The 20,500-nt window shown below is 45.8% G+C and overlaps 1 protein-coding gene across 7 annotated transcripts; it reads right to left on the reverse strand.

Annotated features, from left to right (window-relative positions):
* Positions 1–1,236: 1,236 nt before the first annotated feature.
* LOC119338393 (pentatricopeptide repeat-containing protein At3g22470, mitochondrial-like) lies at positions 1,237–7,156 on the reverse strand. Of its 7 annotated transcripts, none has more exons than XM_037610707.1 (5): positions 4,282–7,156; positions 4,162–4,205; positions 3,639–3,695; positions 2,301–2,348; positions 1,237–1,376 (listed from the first exon to the last, which is right to left on the reverse strand). In XM_037610707.1, exon 1 carries the CDS (start codon positions 7,107–7,109, stop codon positions 4,572–4,574), a length of 2,538 nt encoding a protein of 845 aa, XP_037466604.1. In that variant the 5' UTR covers positions 7,110–7,156; the 3' UTR covers positions 1,237–1,376; positions 2,301–2,348; positions 3,639–3,695; positions 4,162–4,205; positions 4,282–4,571. The 7 variants fall into 7 exon arrangements, with proteins under 7 accessions (XP_037466604.1, XP_037466600.1, XP_037466602.1 ...); XM_037610703.1 differs by having other exon boundaries at positions 3,639–3,705; XM_037610705.1 differs by having other exon boundaries at positions 2,301–2,471; positions 3,639–3,705.
* Between the last annotated feature and the right edge of the window lie 13,344 nt (positions 7,157–20,500).

The following is a 20,500-nucleotide window of genomic DNA, read 5'->3' on the forward strand; positions in this document are numbered from 1 at the left end:
AGGCAAGTGTCGCCCGCAATGAGGTGAAGGAGGGAAATAAGGGGGAGAGGTTTGGCATCTTCATGGAGATGCAAGACAAGAAGCTCAAGCTCCAAGAGAAGAAGCTTGAGATCAAGGCCGCTTCGGAGGACTCCAAAATGTTGTTCCTGAAAACGTCTGACTTGGATTCCGATGCGGCAAAGATTATCCAAACCGTGTGAGCATAGTGAAGCGCTTCGCGCAAAGTGAGGAGGCCGGACCAGCCAAAGAACGTCGGACTTGGATTCCGATGCGGCGAAGATTATCCAAACCTACCGTGTGAGCATAGTGAAGCGCTTCGCGCAAAGTGAGGAGGCCGGACCAGCCAAAGAGTGAGGTCTTTGCCACGGACAGTCGGACTAGCAACTTTTTGAAGATCCGGTGCTTTTTGCTTGTGATTGCATATGTTTGCAACTATTAAACGTATGCTTAAATTGGTATTGATCTAGATATGCATGTCAAATGGAGGAGGCCGAACCAGTGGCGGACATTTGGTGATTGTGGTTGGATGGTCTCCACCCCTATCCCTGTCCATGGACATTTGGTGAGGCCTGTTCTGGTGATCCGCGTTGGAGATGCCCTTAGTGAGCCATTACCATATCTAAAAGCAGGTGTTTGAGTGTCCATCTAAGAGCACCAAATATATATGTAAATACCAACAGAAGATAAGCTACTCTCTAGTATTATATGAATCTATGAACTGCACTGTAGGAATCTCAGAAACACCTATAGCATATCTATGACTAAATTTAAATAGATAAACCACAACCGAAGACCAAACATTGATGCTATTGTTCTTATCCCAAATTGATTGCTATCAAACAGTAGCATAGAATATCTCTCTCCACTTCATCATACATAGCAAATATAACCTGAAAACAGGGGCAGATTAGCACTGTTGAGACATCTAAGATTATTTAGCAAGCCTCAGTAAACAGTATCACTTCCCAAATTGTGGCATAAACAGATGTGATAACCATGACATCCAATTAATCAGAGCCTAACCGTTCACAAACCAAATCCATGGTCCTTAATAGAGAGCATATCACTAAGCCTGAACATGTCAACAGTAACATAGCACCATAGGCCAGAGAACAGCGCCAAAGAGCACATGCACTACATCATCGACTCGGCGGCAAGAGAAGAGCACAGCATGGCCATAGCATGAAAGCTAGTTCCCACAGCAGACAGAAGAGGAAGGAGAGATAAGGGACTCGCCTAAGTAGTTGTAGCCGAGGAGGTAGTCATGGGAGCCCAGATCATCAAACTGTATGGATTGCTGGATGTTCTCGATGCCAAGCCCCTTCAGCTTGACAACCGACTCCGCGTTGCCCTTGAGTGTATCAAGTTCCCCAAGCCTGTAACAACCAGGACTTCCAGGTTATTTTATTATTATTATTTTACATATGCTCTCTAGTGAACACAACACAAACGAAAAGTGCTGACTGAATAGGTGAAAAAGTTTCATGGCTCTTTAGATTGTACAACGGAGCAACAAGGATCCGTGAGTTGCAAATAACCAAAAACCTTTACGATGTAAATAAACCAAGCTTCAGTTGAAACATTGGCAATTTGCCAAGAAAACGAGACCTATAAACCATTTCCAGATTGCAAATAAATACATCATTGCTAAAACCAATAGCAGGTTGCTCATAGATAAATCGCACTTCATACATGCAGACCAAGGTAAGCATAAAATCCTTCAAATGGCGTCTATACAGGGTGACTGTCATAGCATGCAAAGTGCCAGAGAGAGATTGAAGACTGCGTGATAACTACTTGAAATTACATGACTATGCATAGTTAGGAAGCTCATTCTCTTTTCAGACATCAATTAAGGCGTACATAAAGATAGTTTAACAGTTAACATACGATCTTGCAAGTGCAGCAACTGGAGGTGAAATAGATGTTTCCTTGTATATTACAGGAGACACATGTCAACCTGAATTGAATCTCCAATTTGAAACTTAAGGTGCAGCAGGTGCAGTAAAAGATTTGTTCCTTCCATATCAAGTTCTACACCCTAAGCAGTAGCACACCAAGATCCTAAATAAATATCAAACCATGACAAATAGCGTAAAATAGCAAAAGGGCCTAATCACTACATGGGACAATTCATCAACAAGATCATCACAATCACAAGACTGTGGTGGGCAGAAGACCACCACCACAGACAACATGACCACATAACCGAACCCTATGATTGGCTCGATAATCAGCAATGACTAATGGCTAGATAATCTCAAGGCATGAGGGAGAGAGGGAGGAGACCAGGAATTCACCAGAACCAAGGAAGACGCGACCACCGCTGTCATGAGGCTGTCATCGCCCTGCAGTGAAGAAGCTAAAGTAGCTGAGGAGGTAGTCCACCGAAACCCATTGTTGTTGAAATCACCAAGAAAGACGAAAGCAACCAAAATTCCTATATGCAGCAGCAGAGCCTAGGCATTGGCCTACAATCAAGAGCAACTAATCAAATCAAAAATCTCAAAGAATGCCATTGTGGGATCAGGTTGAGTTTACATGCCTATAACAAAGAAATATAAGATACAGTTGTTTTTGCCATTCTGTGCAGCAGGCTATAATTAACATAGTATGCTCTTACAAAAACCACACGTTGTTTACCTAGTGTTGTTCACAAGCCAAGATGTCCCCTGTTCATGGGCCAAAATATCCACAACTTCTAAATTGCTAATACATGAGATACGTGGATCCAACGTACATACATGAATAAAACAAACAGGCTTCTAAACGGCAGCAAAACAAAAACTCGTTAAGATTACTCTTACAAACTAGATTCATATATTCACAAATACACGGAGATGTCAATTACAGTGAATAATCAGAAGACACGGATAATAGCTTTAATGAACATCTATATAAATACATGAGGTGCTCTCTGCAGCAGAGAAAACAAGGCTGTACATGCTCAAGCATAATGCCAAAAGAATGATATATGTCATAACTCAAACATATTCGTGAAAGGCAGAACAGAATCCTACATAATCATGCATATAGGCAGCACAACATAGTAGCCACAGAATCTTGCAAAGCACAAATATTGTGACATATTTCATCAGCAAAAAGATTATCACAATAACAAGATTGTGGTGGCCAGAAGACCACCACCGCAGATCCAAACACCAAATCATCAGCTGGGTGACCTGCTCTACGCTCGGCCACGGCCCGATGGCCGGACCATCACATACGGAAAAATATAATTAATTAGTGCTTATACTGTACACATGCAATCCTCCTCAGAAACCTACAACTAAAAATAAACACCAGTCATCGATAGCTTAATTAACAGTCTTAAATTAACCTTGGACTTTGAGTGGAGATTTATACTGTTTGAGGGTTTGGGTAATGTGGTGGTATTTTTGCACACAAATGTCTAGGCTACTGAACTATGTGTGTTAAACAAAGCATGGCATATGCGTTTTGTTTAGATGATTGCTATTGTAGTTACACCTGTTGTTTTCAAAATGGATCATGCATCTTTCTGGGAAAATCCAAGTTATGCTAGTGTCACTTTCAAATTTCAGCTCATAATACATCTTTCTGAGAAAATCCAAGTTATTCTTGAACTGGAGGCAGCTGAAGAAGATCATGTGAAGGACCTCTGTTGCTCCGCGACATGGCTTGGGTGGTAGATGGACACGGGCAGCTTGATGAACCTGAAATGACCTTGATCCAGCGATGAGAAGGCAAACTTGTCAGGAAAAACTGAAGATACAATCACTCTGAATCAGAATCTTAGATCAAAGATTGCAGAGCAAACATGGACTGAGGAACACAATCTATCTCTCAGTGAAGTGCTGCAAAACTGATTTTACCAAGAATATTTCTGACAGTGTACAATACTAAACTGAGCATTCAGCTATGACCATATCATATATTTTCATATCTAGCATTGTATATTTGCATCACAGACCATGACAACAGCCCAAAACACTAGAAATTGCAATTGCTTGATGGCCATGGGCACATAGAGCACGAGAGAACAGAGCACAACTATTCTAAATAATAATGCAGTAGCATCTGTGTCATGGAGAACAGGGCACACGGTAAAACTATGATGCCAACATGGAGATACATAACAAGATGAAGATTGAGGCAGGGCGCTGTGATCTAATTACTTACACCTTGTTCAAGAGGTAGGCCTTGCCATGCTTGCAGCGAAACATCTGGTGAGGAAACAAGATGAATAAAAATGGAATAGGGATGTAGATGGAGATGGGAGACATAGGGGGAGACCGAGACCTTGGAGACAATGCGCTGGGCATAGGCAACGTCGGAGTCGCAGTGCTTGCAGCAGTAGATGGTGCCCGTTGGCGCACGACCCCGTCGATCACACACCCTGACCGATTAGTCTCGTCTTCTTCTTCCTCCTCCTCCTACTCTCTTTGTCTGGCTGGCTAATTGACATCTGCTTGCTTGCCTCCTCCAGGCTGGCGACCATTGTGTCATGCCAACGTCCCTCATCGACACCAAAAACATTGATCGTGTGGCTAATGTTTTCAAGTAGCTCATGTGATTATGAAATTTGGCTATTACCCAGTATCTAAAACTTTGATTGTATTGCTGCCGGAAGCAACAATAACTGTCTCGACAGGCACATGTCTAAACTTTGGGGATCTATTATTGCTCATGGTGTTGTACGTTATGAGCATTAAGAACTCGAGAAACATACATTTGTCAATATCAGCAACTCTACCCTGGAGGTCATCATCCATCTCCTTGGAAGCCCAGTCAAGTATATTCATTGTAGCGTCATCAAAAGCAACAGAATCTTCTCTGAGCTTCTCAGCCCACAGAAGGGCTCGCCTTCCAAGACCTTGCTTACAGAAATGAGAAAAGAAAACATTAACTGTGATGGTGTTGGGTTGAAAAGCCATCTTAATCAGTTTACCAGTGAGAATCATAGCTCGATCAAGGACATCATTGCAAATGCCATCCATCAGTGTGTTGTATGTAACTGAATTAGGTGTGAAACCAACAGCAACAAGTTCATCCAGCACTCTCGCTGCTCGATTCATCGAATGATTGTTGCAGAGGCTATGAATCCAAATATTATATGTGAAAATATCTGGATCACAGCCATCTGCAAGCATCTTGTTCATGAAAACCATGGCACCGTTCATATCCTGGGCCCGGCAATATGCATTAATAATTGTATTGTATGTCACTACATCAGGAGTTAAGCCACTACTGCGCATGTCCAAGAAACGGTTATTCACCATATCCAACCTTCCTTCTCTGCAAAAACCATCAATCAGAATGTTGCTTGTGAAAACGTCAGGAACAAGACCACTCTGCCTCATCTTCTGCTCTAGTTTCAGTGCTTTGGCCACATGGCCAACCCTACAAAACGCAGATATCAGAGAATTGTAAGTAATATTGTTCGGAACAAGACCTCTTCTTGTCATCTCCACAAATGCCCGATAAGCCTCATTTACATGATCTAATCTGCAAAGGCCACTGATATATGCAGAGAAAGCGATAAAATCAGGCTGCCCACCAACTTTCACCATATCATCCCAGCATTTCAAGGCACCTTCTACATTACCAGACCTGAAGCATGAATCCATGTAAACGGTAAATGAGGTACCAACAGAATATCCCTTACTAATCATATGTTCTAGCAAAAGCTGTGCATCATCTAGTCTTCCTTGATTGCATAGACCCAGTATCAAGTAATTGAAAGTGGAGGATAAGGGTGCAAGGCCAATCTCTTTCATAAGTTTATATAACTCGAGAGCTTCTTCTTCAAATCCCTCCTTGCTATATGCAGCAATCAAAGCATTAAAACCTGCAACACTCACTGGAGCACCCTGCTCGATTGCACAACACACAAGCTGCCGGGCATCATCCAATCGTCCATCCCAACAAAGTCTACAGATCGTCATATCTATATTGTCTGCTGATATCTGTGAACCAAACATTTCATACAGCTCCTGCTGCTCATGTGCTAAGTGCACGGTCTTTCCAAACTTGTAAGCTCCAGCAGAAAGAATGTTGAAGGTGCAGCAATCTGGCAGCAATCCCCTCTCCTTCATCTCTCTGTAGGCGGCATCAGCCTCATCCATCTGCCCAGTCTTTGCATATCCATCGATTAAAACATTGAAGGTGATTGTATTTGCTTCGACCCCCACCGCCACCATCTCATCGAACAGCCTCCTTGCCTCCACCATATTCCCATCACGGCACCGTACATTCACCAAAATGTTATACGTCACAACAGTCGGCTCGCACCCTGACTTGTGCATTTTTTCAAACAGCTCAAAAGCATCCCCTGCCTGCCCAAACACACAATGTCCCTTGATCAGGATGTTATAGCTGCACGCATCAGGGATAACATGGAACCTCCACATGACACCAAGCAATCCCACAGCTACAGGGACGAGCCCCATGTGGCATAACCCTAGGATCATGGCGTTGAAGATGGGGAGGCTCGGCCGTGGCCCCATCGCTGTCATTTCCACGAACACCTTCCACGCGGCCTGGACGTTGCCCTCGCGGAACAGCAGGCGCAGCAGCGTCGCGAGCGCGGAGAGGCTGGGCGTTTTCCCAACGCTGCGGATGCGTGCGAGCACGACGAGCGCCTCAGCCGGCATGCCGGCGGCGAGAAAGGCGTGGAGCGCGAGGCGGAGGGCCGCGTACGGGGCGCCGCCGGGCGAGGCGCACCAGGCGAGGAGATGCGGGGAGGCGGCCGGTAGGAGGGCGGCGAGGAGGAGGGATGCGAAGGGGCGCAGCGCCGGGGACAAGATGGCGAGACGGGAGGCGGCGGCGAAGCGGGCATGGAGCGGGGGGGTCTGGGAGGTGAGGGTGCGGAGAGCTAGGTGGCATTGCAGGGAGGACTTGAGGATGCGCGCGAGGCCGAGGATGGAGTCGCGGCGGAGGGAGGTGGGGAGGGAGAGGTGCCGGGGAGAGCCGGAGGGGAGGAACTGCGCCGCGGGGTCGTAGAAGGAGCAGAGATGGGAGGAATTGGTGCCGCTGGTGGTCGTGGTGGAGAGTTGGTGGTAGGGGGATACGGAGAAGAATAAATGCCGCCGCCGGGATGGTTTCGCCGCCGCGACGAGGTGGCGCATCGGGCGCCGGCGGCGGAGGAGAGTGGGAGAGGGAAAACTGAGGGCAGGCGGCAATGGCTTCCGCGCACGAGGTATACTGGTTGACTATGAACATGATGCCAACTCACTCACTGTTTACCGTTGGATTCAAGATGGAGCGACCAGATCGAAGCGAGTGGCCTTGCCGTGCGTCGTTCAAGGCTTTTGTCGTTTCCAAACAAAATGCATTTTTGTTTTTGATGTAGGTTGGCACATTATGGTTTTCCTAGAAACATAGAGCACGACATAGTTTCAAAATTAAGTGTTACTACGTCGAAACGTCTTACATTTAAAAACAGAGGATGTACAAAACATATGTCTACAACCTCTAAAAAATTTAAGTCAAACTTCACATTGCACATGGAGACACTATTCACATATGGATTTGACTCTTTTTTCTCAATGTGTATTTTAAGGAAATGCACATGGAGACACTATTCACATATGGGTTTGTCTTTTATTTCTCAATGTGTATTTGGAGTTTGGATCTGAATTTTTTAGGGGTGATGTCACATCCCTAGCTTCTGGTTCTGCCTGGTGTTTTGCATCTTGTTGCATCATGTTTAAATTCTGTTTAAGTTGAAATGGGGATTGACCAAACCCTAGCATCAGAAAGAATTCAACTAGGTTCAAATAAAAATATTTTTAATGAACCCAAAATGCCTTCCCAAAAATGTTCATCATCTTTGGATTGGTCTTGAACCTCTGCCAAAAATATTGCACATTTTTCTAGGTCAATTGGGGTCACTGAATTAAATCATATAGTATTTGCATTTGGGCATTTAAATCCTATAAAATATCACAAACTGAAATGTTTATTGTTGAAAATATTCCAAACAGTGGCCACAGTCAGTTGCATGATTTTTGGAAATGCTCTGGCATTTTTAATAAAGCCAAACACAATTACAGAAAATAGAAAAACAGAAATAAGAGAGAGAGAGAGAGAGAGGGAGAGAGAGAGTTACCTGGCCTTACCTGGCTGGCCCAGGTCCTGTGCAGCCCAGCTGACGGCCCAGCCCATCTGGCCACCTCCTCTTGTCGTCTTCCTCCTTGCCAGGAGAACGGGCGCGTGCCCGACGCGCGCGCACCGCCGTGCGGCCACCTCCTCCCTCCCTGCCTACCTGGCTCCTTCCCGACGAGGCCACGTACATCGCCCCGACCCCCTGGATCTCTCTCACTCTCCCTGGACCCCTTCCCCTGTTGGAGAACGTTGCAGAAAATTAAAAAATTTCCTACGGTTTCACCAAGATCCATCTATGAGTTCATCTAAGCAACGAGTCAAGGGAGAGAGTTTGCATCTACATACCACTTGTAGATCGAGTGCGGAAGCTTTCAAGGGGATGGTGATGAGGGAGTCGTACTCGCCGTGATTCGGATCACCGATGACCAAGTGCTGAACGGACAGCACCTCCGCGTTCAACACACGTACGGTACGGGCGACGTCTCCTCCGTCTTGATCCAGCAAGGAAGAATGAGAGGTTGAGGAAGACAGCTCCAACGGCAGCACGACGGCATGGTGTTGTTGGTGCAGCAGTACTCCGACAGGGCTTCGCCAAGCACGTACGGAGGAGGAGAGGTGTTGGGGAGGGGAGGGGTTGCGCCTTGAGTTGTGTCCAGCAGCCCTTCCCTCACCCCTCTATTTATAGGGGAAGGGGCAAGGGGGGCCGACCCCTCTAGATGGGATCTAGAGGGGGGGCGGCGGCCAGGGAGGGGAGGCTTGCCCCCCAAGCAAGGGGGGCGCCCCCTTTAGGGTTCCCCCCCAACCCTAGGCGCATGGGCCCAAGGTGGGGGGCGCGCCCAGCCCTCCAGGGGCTGACTCCCTGCCCCTTGCGGCCCATGTGGCCCTCCGGGAGGGGTGGCCCCCCCCCGGTGGACCCCCGGATGTTGGGGAACGTAGCCGAAATTCAAAATTTTCCTACGTGTCACCAAGATCTATCTATGGAGAAACTAGCTACGAGTAGAAGGAGAGTGCATCTACATACCCTTGTAGATCGCTAAGCGGAAGCGTTCAAGTGAACGGGGTTGATGGAGTCGTACTCGTCGTGATTCAAATCACCGATGATCAAGTGCCGAACGGACGGCACCTCCGCGTTCAACACACGTACAGCCCGGTGACGTCTCCCACGCCTTGATCCAGCAAGGAGAGAGGGAGAGGTTGAGGAAGACTCCATCCAACAGCAGCACAACGGCGTGGTGGTGATGGAGGAGCATGGCAATCCAGCAGGGCTTCGCCAAGCACCATGGGAGAGGAGGAGGAGGGAGAGGGGCAGGGCTGCACCAACGAGAGATCAAATCGCGTGTTATGGGCAGCCCCATGCCTCAATATATATAGGGGGGAAGGGGGCTGCGCCCCCTTTAGGGTTTTCCCACCCCCTAGGGGCGGCGGCCAGCCCTAGATGGGTTTTGGGGTGCGGCCAAGAGGGGGGGGGGAGGAGTCCATCCTCCCCAAGGCACCTCGGAGGTGCCTTCCCCCTTGAGGACTCTTCCCTCTAGGGTTCCCTAGGCGCATGGGCCTCTTGGGGTTGGTGCCCTTGGCCCATGTAGGCCAAGGCGCATCCCCTACAGCCCATGTGGCCCCCCGGGGCAGGTGGCCCCACCCGGTGGGCCCCCAGGACCCTTCCGGTGGTCCCGGTACAATACCGATGACCCCGAAACTTGTCCCGATGGCCGAAATAGGACTTCCTATATATAAATCTTTACCTCCGGACCATTCCGGAACTCCTCCTGATGTCCGGGATCTCATCCGGGACTCCGAACAACATTCGGTAACCACATACAAGCTTCCTTTATAACCCTAGCGTCATCGAACCTTAAGTGTGTAGACCCTACGGGTTCGGGAGACATGCAGACATGACCGAGACGTTCTCCAGTCAATAACCAACAGCGGGATCTGGATACCCATGTTGGATCCCACATGTTCCACGATGATCTCATTGGATGAACCATGATGTCAAGGACTCAATCGATCCCGTATACAATTCCCTTTGTCTATCGGTATGTTACTTGCCCGAGATTCGATCGTCGGTATCCAATACCTTGTTCAATCTCGTTACCGGCAAGTCACTTTACTCGTTCCGTAACACATCATCCCGTGATCAACTCCTTGGTCACATTGCGCATATGATGATGTCCTACCGAGTGGGCCCAGAGATACCTCTCCGTTTACACGGAGTGACAAATCCCAGTCTCGATCCGCATAAAACAATAGATACTTTCGGAGATACCTGTAGTGCACCTTTATAGTCACCCAGTTACGTTGTGACGTTTGATACACCCAAAGCACTCCTACGGTATCCAGGAGTTACACGCTCTCATGGTCGAAGGAAGAGATACTTGACATTGGCAAAGCTCTAGCAAATGAACTACACGATCTTTTGTGCTAGTCTTAGGATTGGGTCTTGTCCATCACATCATTCTCCAAATGATGTGATCCCGTTATTAACGACATCCAATGTCCATAGCCAGGAAACCATGACTATCTGTTGATCACAACGAGCTAGTCAACTAGAGGCTCACTAGGGACATATTGTGGTCTATGTATTCACACGTGTATTACGATTTCCGGATAATACAGTTATAGCATGAATAAAAGACTATTATCATGAACAAAGAAATATAATAATAACTTATTTATTATTGCCTCTAGGGCATATTTCCAACATTCTCCCACTTGCACTAGAGTCAATAATCTAGTTCACATCACCATGTGATTTACACTCACAGGTCACATCGCCATGTGACTCATACCCAAGAGTTTACTAGAGTCAGTAGTCTAGTTCACATCACTATGTGATTAACACTCAATGAGTTTTATGTTTGATCATGTTGCTTGTGAGAGAGGTTTTAGTCAACGGGTCTGAACCTTTCAGATCCGTGTGTGCTTTACAAATCTCTATGTCATCTCCTAGATGCAGCTACCACGCTCTATTTGGAGCTGTTCCAAATAACTGTTCTACTTGGAGTTATTCTAAATTGTTGCTCCATTATATGTATCCGGTATCTCTACTTAGAGCTATCTGGATAGGTGTTAAGCTTGCATCGACATAACCCTTTACGACGAACTCTTTTACCACCTCCATAATCGAGAAAATTCCTTAGTCCACTAGTTACTAAGGATAACTTTGACCGCTGTCCTGTGAGCCATTCTTGGATCACTCTTGTACCCCTTGACTGACTCATGGCAAGGCACACTTCAGGTGCGGTACACAGCATAGCATACTGAAGAGCCTACGTCTTAAGCATAGGGGACGACCTTCGTCCTTTCTCTCTATTCTGCCGTGGTCGAGCTTTAAGTCTTAACTTCATACCTTACAACTCAGGCAAGAACTCCTTCTTTGACTGATCCATCTTGAATACCTTCAAGATCACGTCAAGGCATGTGCTCATTTGAAAGTACTATTAAGCGTTTTGATCTATCCTTGTAGATCTTGATGCTCAATGTTCAAGTAGCTTAATCCAGGTTTTCCATTGAAAACACTTTCCAAATAACCCTATATGCTTTCCAGAAATTCTACGTCATTTCTGATCATTAATATGTCAACAACATATACTCATCAGAAATTCTATAGTGCTCCCACTCACTTCTTTGGAAATACAAGTTTCTCATAAACTTTGTATACACCCAAAATCTTTGATCATCATCAAAGCATACATTCCAACTCCGAGATGCTCACTCCAGTCCTCAGAAGGATTGCTGGAGCTTTGCATACTTATTAGCATATTTCAGGATAGACAAAACCTTCCGGTTGTATCACATACAACCTTTCCTCAAGAATCGTCGAGGAAACAATGTTTTGACATCCTATCTGCAAGATTTCATAAATAATGCAGTAATTGCTAATATAATTCCAACAGACTCTTAGCATCGCTACGAGTGAGAAAGTCTCATCGTAGTCAACTCCTTGAACTTGTCGAAAAACATCTTAACGACAAGTCGAGCTTTCTCAATGGTGACACTTACCATCATTGTCTGTCTTCCTTTCAAATCCATCTGTACTCATTAGCCTTACGACCATCGAGCCGTTCTGCCAAAGTCTACACTTTGTTTTAATACATGGATCCTCTCTCGGATTTTATGGCCTCAAGCCGTTTATCGGAATCCGGGCCCACCATCGCTTCTCCATAGCTCGTAGGTTCATTGTTGTCTAGCAACATGACCTTCAAGACAGGATTACGTACCACTCTGAAGTAGTACGTATCCTTGTCATCCCACGAGGTTTGGTAGTGACTTGATCCGAAGTTTCATGATCAATATCATAAGCTTCCACTTCAATTGGTGTAGGTGCCACAGGAACAACTTCCTGTGCCCTGCCACACACTAGTTGAAGAGACGGTTCAATAACCTCATCAAGTCTCCACCATCCTCCCACTCAACTCTTTCGGGAGAAACCTTTCCTCGAGAAAGGACCCGATTCTAGAAACAATTCATATTGCTTTCGGATCTGAATTAGGAGGTATACCCAACTGTTTTGGGTGTCCTATGAAGATGTATTTTATCCGCTTTGGGTTCGAGCTTAATCCTGAAACTTTTTCACATAAGCGTCGCAGCCCCAAACCTTTAAGAAACGACAACTTAGGTTTCTCTAAACCATAATTCATACGGTGTCATCTCATCGGAATTACGTGGTGCCCTATTTAAAGTGAATGTGGTTGTCTCTAATGCCTAACCCATGAACGATAGTGGTAATTCGATAAGAGACATCATGGTACGCACCATATCCAATAGGGTGCAACTATGATGTTCGGACACACCATCACACTATGGTGTTCCAGGTGGTATTAATTGCGAAACAATTTCCACAATGTCTTAATTGTGTGCCAAAACTCGTAACTCAGATATTCATCTCTATGATCATATCATAGACATTTTATCCTCTTGTCACAATGATCTTCTACTTCACTCTGAAATTACTTGAACCATTCAATAATTCAGACTTGTGTTTCATCAAGAAAATATTCTCAACATTTACTCGAATCATCTGTGAAGTAAGAACATAATGATATTCACTGCATGCCTCAGCACTCATTCGACTGCACACATCAAAATGTGTTACTTCCAACAAGTTGCTTTCTTGTTCCATCTTACTGAAAATGAGGCTTTTCAGTCATCTTGCCCATGTGGTATGATTTGCATATCTCAAGTGATTCAAAATCAAGTGAGTCCGAACGATCCATTTGCATGGAGTTTCTTCATGCATATACACCAATAGACATGGTTCGCATGTCTCAAACTTTTCAAAAACGAGTGAGTCCAAAGATCCATCAACATGGAGCTTCTTCATGCGTTTTACACCAATATGACTTACATGGCAGTGCCACAAGTAAGTGGTACTATCATTACTATCTTATATCTTTTGGCATGAAAATGTGTATCACCACGATCGAGATTCAATAAACCATTCAGGTTTAATACTAATCTTGATGGTAGAGGGAGCGTGCGATGCTTGATCACATCTAGCTTGGAAAAAAAAACTTCCAACACATATCGTCAGCTCACCTTTAGCTAGTCTCCGTTTATTCCGTAGCTTTTATTTCGAGTTGCTAACACTTAGCAACCGAACCGGTATCTAATACCCTGGTGCTACTAGGAGTACTAGTAAAGTACACATTAACATAATGTATATCCAATATACTTCTATCGACCTTGCCAGCCTTCTCATCTACCAAGTATCTAGGGTAATCCTGCTCCAGTGATTGTTCCCCTTATTACAGAAGCACTTAGTCTCGGGTTTGGGTTCAACCTCGGGTTTCTTCATTGGTGCAGCAGCTGATTTGCCGTTTCATGAAGTATCCCTTCTTTCCCTTGCCCTTCTTGAAACTAGTGGTTTCATCAACCATCAACAATTGATGCTCCTTCTTGATTTCTACTTCCGCGATGTCAAACAACGCGAATACCTCAAGGATCATCATCTCTATCCTTGATATGTTATAGTTCATCACGAAGCTCTAGCAGCTTGGTGGCAATGACTTTGGAGAAACATCACTATCTCATCTGGAGGATCAACTCCCACTCGATTCAAGTGATTGTTGTGCTCAGACAATCTGAGCACAAGCTCAACGATTGAGCTTTTCTCCCTTAGTTTGCAGGCTAAGAAAATCGTCGGAGGTCTTATACCTCTTGACGTGGGCACGAGCCTGAAATCCCAATTTCAGCCCTCGAAACATCTCATATGTTCCGCGACGTTTTGAAAACGTCTTTGGTGCCTCTACTTAAACCATTTAATTGAACTATCACGTAGTTACCAAAATGTGTATGTCCGATGTTCGCAACATCGACAAACGATGTTGGGGTTCAACACACTGAGCGGTGCATTAAGGACATAAGCTTTCTACTGATCGCATAATCGCTACTATCAACTTTCAACTATATTTTCTCTAGGAACATATCTAAACAGTAGAACTATAGCGCGAGCTACGACATAATTTGCAAAAGGTCTTTTGACTATGTTCAGGATAATTAAGTTCATCTTATGAACTCCCACTTAGATAGACATCCCTCTGGTCATCTAAGTGATCACATGATCCGAGTCAACTAGGCCGTGTCCGATCATCACGTGAGACGGACTAGTCATCATCGGTGAACATCTTCATGTTGATCGTATCTACCATACGACTCATGCTCGACCTTTCGGTCTCCGTGTTCCGAGGCCATGTCTGCACATGCTAGGCTCGTCAAGTTAACCCTAAGTGTTTTCGCTGTGTAAAACTGTCTTACACCCGTTGTATGTGAAAGTAAGAATCCATCACACCCGATCATCACGTGGTGCTTAGAAGCGACGAACTGTAGCAACGGTGCACAGTTAGGGGAGAACACTTCTTGAAATTTTGTAAGGGATCATCTTATTTACTACCGTCGTCCTAAGTAAACAAGATGCATAAACATAATAAACATCACATGCAATTATATAGTTGTGACATGATATGGCCAATATCATATAGCTCCATTGATCTCCATCTTCGGGGCGCCATGATCATCTTGTCACCGGCATGACACCATGATCTCCATCATCATGATCTCCATCATCGTGTCTTCATGAAGTTGTCACGCCAACGACTACTTCTACTTCTATGACTAACGCGTTTAGCAATAAAGTAAAGTAGTTTACATGGCGTTCTTCAATGACACGCAGGTCATACAATAAATAAAGACAACTCCTATGGCTCCTGCCGGTTGTCATACTCATCGACATGCAAGTCGTGAATCCTATTACAAGAACATGATCAATCTCATACATCACATATCATTCATCACATTCTTCTTGGCCATATCACATCACATAGCATACCCTGCAAAAACAAGTTAGACGTCCTCTAATTGTTGTTGCATGTTTTACGTGGCTGCTATGGGTTTCTAGCAAGAACGTTTCTTACCTACGCAAGACCACAACGTGATATGCCAATTGCTATTTACCCTTCATAAGGACCCTTTTCATCGAATCCGTTCCGACTAAAGTGGGAGAGACTGGCACCCGCTAGCCACCTTATGCACCAAGTGCATGTCAATCGGTGGAACCTGTCTCACGTAAGAGTACGTGTAAGGTCGGTCCGGGCCGCTTCATCCCACAATACCGTCGAAACAAGATTGGACTAGTAACGGTAAGCATATTGAACAACATCAACACCCACAACTACTTTGTGTTCTACTCGTGCAAAGAATCTACGCAATAGACCTAGCTCATGATGCCACTGTTGGGGAACGTAGCCGAAATTCAAAATTTTCCTATGTGTCACCAAGATCTATCTATGGAGAAACTAGCTACGAGTAGAAGGAGAGTGCATCTACATACCCTTGTAGATCGCTAAGCGGAAGCGTTCAAGTGAACGGGGTTGATGGAGTCGTACTCGTCGTGATTCAAATCACCGATGATCAAGTGCCGAACGGACGTCACCTCCGCGTTCAACACACGTACAGCCCGGTGACGTCTCCCACGCCTTGATCCAGCAAGGAGAGAGGGAGAGGTTGAGGAAGACTCCATCCAACAGCAGCACAACGGCGTGGTGGTGATGGAGGAGCATGGCAATCCAGCAGGGCTTCGCCAAGCACCATGGGAGAGGAGGAGGAGGGAGAGGGGCAGGGCTGCACCAACGAGAGATCAAATAGCGTGTTATGGGCAGCCCCATGCCTCAATATATATAGGGGGGAAGGGGGCTGCGCCCCCTTTAGGGTTTTCCCACCCCCTAGGGGCGGCGGCCAGCCCTAGATGGGTTTTGGGGTGCGGCCAAGAGGGGGGGAGGAGTCCATCCTCCCCAAGGCACCTCGGAGGTGCCTTCCCCCTTGAGGACTCTTCCCTCTAGGGTTCCCTAGGCGCATGGGCCTCTTGGGGCTGGTGCCCTTGGCCCATGTAGGCCAAGGCGCACCCCCTACATCCCATGTGGCCCCCCGGGGCAGGTGGCCCCACCCGGTGGGCCCCCGGGACCCTTCCGGTGGTCCCGGTACAATACCGATGACCCCGAAACTTGTCCCGATGGCCGAAATAGGACTTCCTATATATAAATCTTTACCTCCGGACCATTCCGGAACTCCTCGTGATGTCCGGGATCTCATCCGGGACTCCGAACAACATTCGGTAACCACATACAAGCTTCCTTTATAACCCTAGCGTCATCGAACCTTAAGTGTGTAGACCCTACGGGTTCGGGAGACATGCAGACATGACCGAGACGTTCTCCAGTCAATAAACAACAGCGGGATCTGGATACCCATGTTGGCTCCCACATGTTCCACGATGATCTCATCTGATGAACCACGATGTCAAGGACTCAATCGATCCCGTATACAATTCCCTTTGTCTATCGGTATGTTACTTGCCCGAGATTCGATCGTCGGTATCCAATACCTTGTTCAATCTCGTTACCGGAAAGTCACTTTACTCGTTCCGTAACACATCATCCCGTGATCAACTCCTTGGTCACATTGCGCATATGATGATGTCCTACCGAGTGGGCCCAGAGATACCTCTCCGTTTACACGGAGTGACAAATCCCAGTCTCGATCCGCATAAAACAATAGATATTTCGGAGATACCTGTAGTGCACCTTTATAGTCACCCAGTTACGTTGTGACGTTTGATACACCCAAAGCACTCCTACGGTATCCAGGAGTTACACGCTCTCATGGTCGAAGGAAGAGATACTTGACATTGGCAAAGCTCTAGCAAATGAACTACACGATCTTTTGTGCTAGTCTTAGGATTGGGTCTTGTCCATCACATCATTCTCCTAATGATGTGATCCCGTTATCAACGACATCCAATGTCCATAGCCAGGAAACCATGACTATCTGTTGATCACAACGAGCTAGTCAACTAGAGGCTCACTAGGGACATATTGTGGTCTATGTATTCACACGTGTATTACGATTTCCGGATAATACAGTTATAGCATGAATAAAAGACTATTATCATGAACAAAGAAATATAATAATAACTTATTTATTATTGCCTCTAGGGCATATTTCCAACACCGGAACCCCTCCGGTGGCCCCGGTACAATACCGATAGGACCCCGAATTCTTCCGGTGTCCGTATGACAACTTCCCATATATAAAACTTCACCTCCGGACCATTCCGGAACTCCTCGTGACGTCCAGGATCTCATCCGGGATTCCGAACTACTTTCGGTAATCACATACAAGTCTTCCTAATAACCCTAGCGTCACCGAACCTTAAGTGTGTAGACCCTACGGGTTCGGGAGACATGCAGACATGACCGAGACTCTCCGGTCAATAACGAACAGCGGGATCTGGATACCCATGTTGGCTCCCACATGCTCCTCGATGATGTCATCGGATGAACCACGATGTCGAGGATTCGATTAAACCCCGTATACAATTCCCTTTGTCAATCGGTACATTACTTGCCCGAGACCCGATTGTCGGTATCCCAATACCTTGTTCAGTCTCGTTACCTGCAAGTCACTTTACTCGTACCGTAATGCATGATCCCGTGATCAACCACTTGGTCACTTTGAGCTCATTATGATGATGCATTACCGAGTGGGCCCAGAGATACCTCTCCGTCATACGGAGTGACAAATCCTAGTCTCGATCCGTGTCAACCCAACAGACACTTTCGGAGATACCTGTAGTGCACCTTTATAATCACCCAGTTACGTTGTGACGTTTGATACACCCAAAGCACTCCTACGGTATCCGGGAGTTACACGATCTCATGGTCGAAGGAAGAGATACTTGACATTGGAAAAGCTCTAGCAAACGAACTAACCGACCTTTGTGCTATGCTTAGGATTGGGTCTTGTCCATCACATCATTCTCCTAATGATGTGATCCCGTTATCAACGACATCCAATGTCCATAGCCAGGAAACCATGACTATCTGTTGATCACAACGAGCTAGTCAACTAGAGGCTCACTAGGGACATATTGTGGTCTATGTATTCACACGTGTATTACGATTTCCGGATAATACAGTTATAGCATGAATAAAAGACTATTATCATGAACAAAGAAATATAATAATAACACTTTTATTATTGCCTCTAGGGCATATTTCCAACAGTCTCCCACTTGCACTAGAGTCAATAATCTAGTCACATTGTGATGAATCGAACACCCATAGAGTCCTGGTGCTGATCATGTTTTGCTCGCGAGAGAGGTTTAGTCAACGGATCTGCGACATTCAGATCCGTATGTACTTTGCAAATTTCTATGTCTCCATCTTGAACATTTTCACGGATGGAGTTGAAACGACGCTTGATGTGCCTGGTCTTCTTGTGAAATCTGGGCTCCTTTGCAAGGGCAATAGCTCCAGTATTGTCACAGAAAAGTTTGATCGGCCCCGACGCATTGGGTATGACTCCTAGGTCGGTGATGAACTCCTTCACCCAAATAGCTTCATGCGCTGCCTCCGAGGCTGCCATGTACTCCGCTTCACATGTAGATCCCGCCACGACGCTCTGCTTGCAGCTGCACCAGCTTACTGCTCCACCATTCAACATATACATGTATCCGGTTTGTGACTTAGAGTCATCCAGATCTGTGTCGAAGCTAGCGTCGATGTAACCCTTTACGACGAGCTCTTCGTCACCTCCATAAACGAGAAACATGTCCTTTGTCCTTTTCAGGTACTTCAGGATATTCTTGACCGCTGTCCAGTGTTCCTTGCCGGGATTACTTTGGTACCTACCTACCAAACTTACGGCAAGGTTTACATCAGGTCTGGTACACAGCATGGCATACATAATAGATCCTATGGCTGAAGCATAGGGGATGACACTCATCTCTTCTTTATCTTTTGCCGTGGTCGGGCATTGAGCCGAGCTCAATCTCACACCTTGCAACACAGGCAAGAACCCCTTCTTGGACTGATCCATTTTGAACTTCTTCAAAATCTTATCAAGGTATGTGCTTTGTGAAAGACCTATGAGGCGTCTTGATCTATCCCTATAGATCTTGATACCTAATATATAAGCAGCTTCTCCAAGGTCCTTCATTGAAAAACACTTATTCAAGTAGGCCTTAATGCTGTCCAAAAGTTCTATATCATTTCCCATCAAGAGTATGTCATCTACATATAATATGAGAAATGCTACAGAGCTCCCACTCACTTTCTTGTAAACGCAGGCTTCTCCATAAGTCTGCATAAACCCAAACGCTTTGATCATCTCATCAAAGTGAATATTCCAACTCCGAGATGCTTGCACCATCCCATAAATGGATCGCTGGAGCTTGCATACTTTGTTAGCGTTCTTAGGATCGACAAAACCTTCCGGCTGCATCATATACAGTTCTTCCTTAAGATGCCCGTTAAGGAATGTTGTTTTGACGTCCATCTCATATCATAGTATGCGGCAATTTCTAACATGATTCGGACGGACTTAAGCTTCGCCACGGGAGAGAAAGTCTCATCGTAGTCAATCCCTTGAACTTGCCGATAACCCTTAGCGACAAGTCGAGCTTTATAGATGGTGACATTACCATCCGCGTCCGTCTTCTTCTTAAAGATCCATTTGTTTTCTATCGCTCGCCGATCATCGGGCAAGTCAGTCAAAGTCCATACTTTGTTTTCATACATGGATTCTATCTCGGATTTCATGGCTTCAAGCCATTTGTTGGAATCTGGGCCCGCCATCGCTTCTTCATAGTTCGAAGGTTCACCGTTGTCTAACAACATGATTTCCAGGACAAGGTTGCCGTACCATTCTGGTGCGGAACGTGTCCTTGTAGACCTACGAAGTTCAGTAGCAACTTGATCCGAAGTACTTTGATCATCATCATTATTTTCCTCTTCTGTTGGTGTAGGCATTACAGGAACATTTTCCTGAGCCGCACTATTTTCCCGTTCAAGAGGTAGTACTTCATCGAGTTCTACTTTCCTCCCACTTACTTCTTTCGAGAGAAACTCTTTTTCCAGAA

The sequence above is a fragment of the Triticum dicoccoides genome, chromosome 7B, assembly GCF_002162155.2.
Source record: "Triticum dicoccoides isolate Atlit2015 ecotype Zavitan chromosome 7B, WEW_v2.0, whole genome shotgun sequence".
Classification (NCBI taxonomy): Eukaryota; Viridiplantae; Streptophyta; class Magnoliopsida; order Poales; family Poaceae; genus Triticum; species Triticum dicoccoides.

What these genes read in the sequence shown, in the direction of transcription:
- LOC119338393 (XM_037610707.1), bottom strand. Translation starts at nt 7,109, where the DNA reads ATGCGCCACCTCGTCGCGGCGGCGAAACCATCCCGGCGGCGGCATTTA.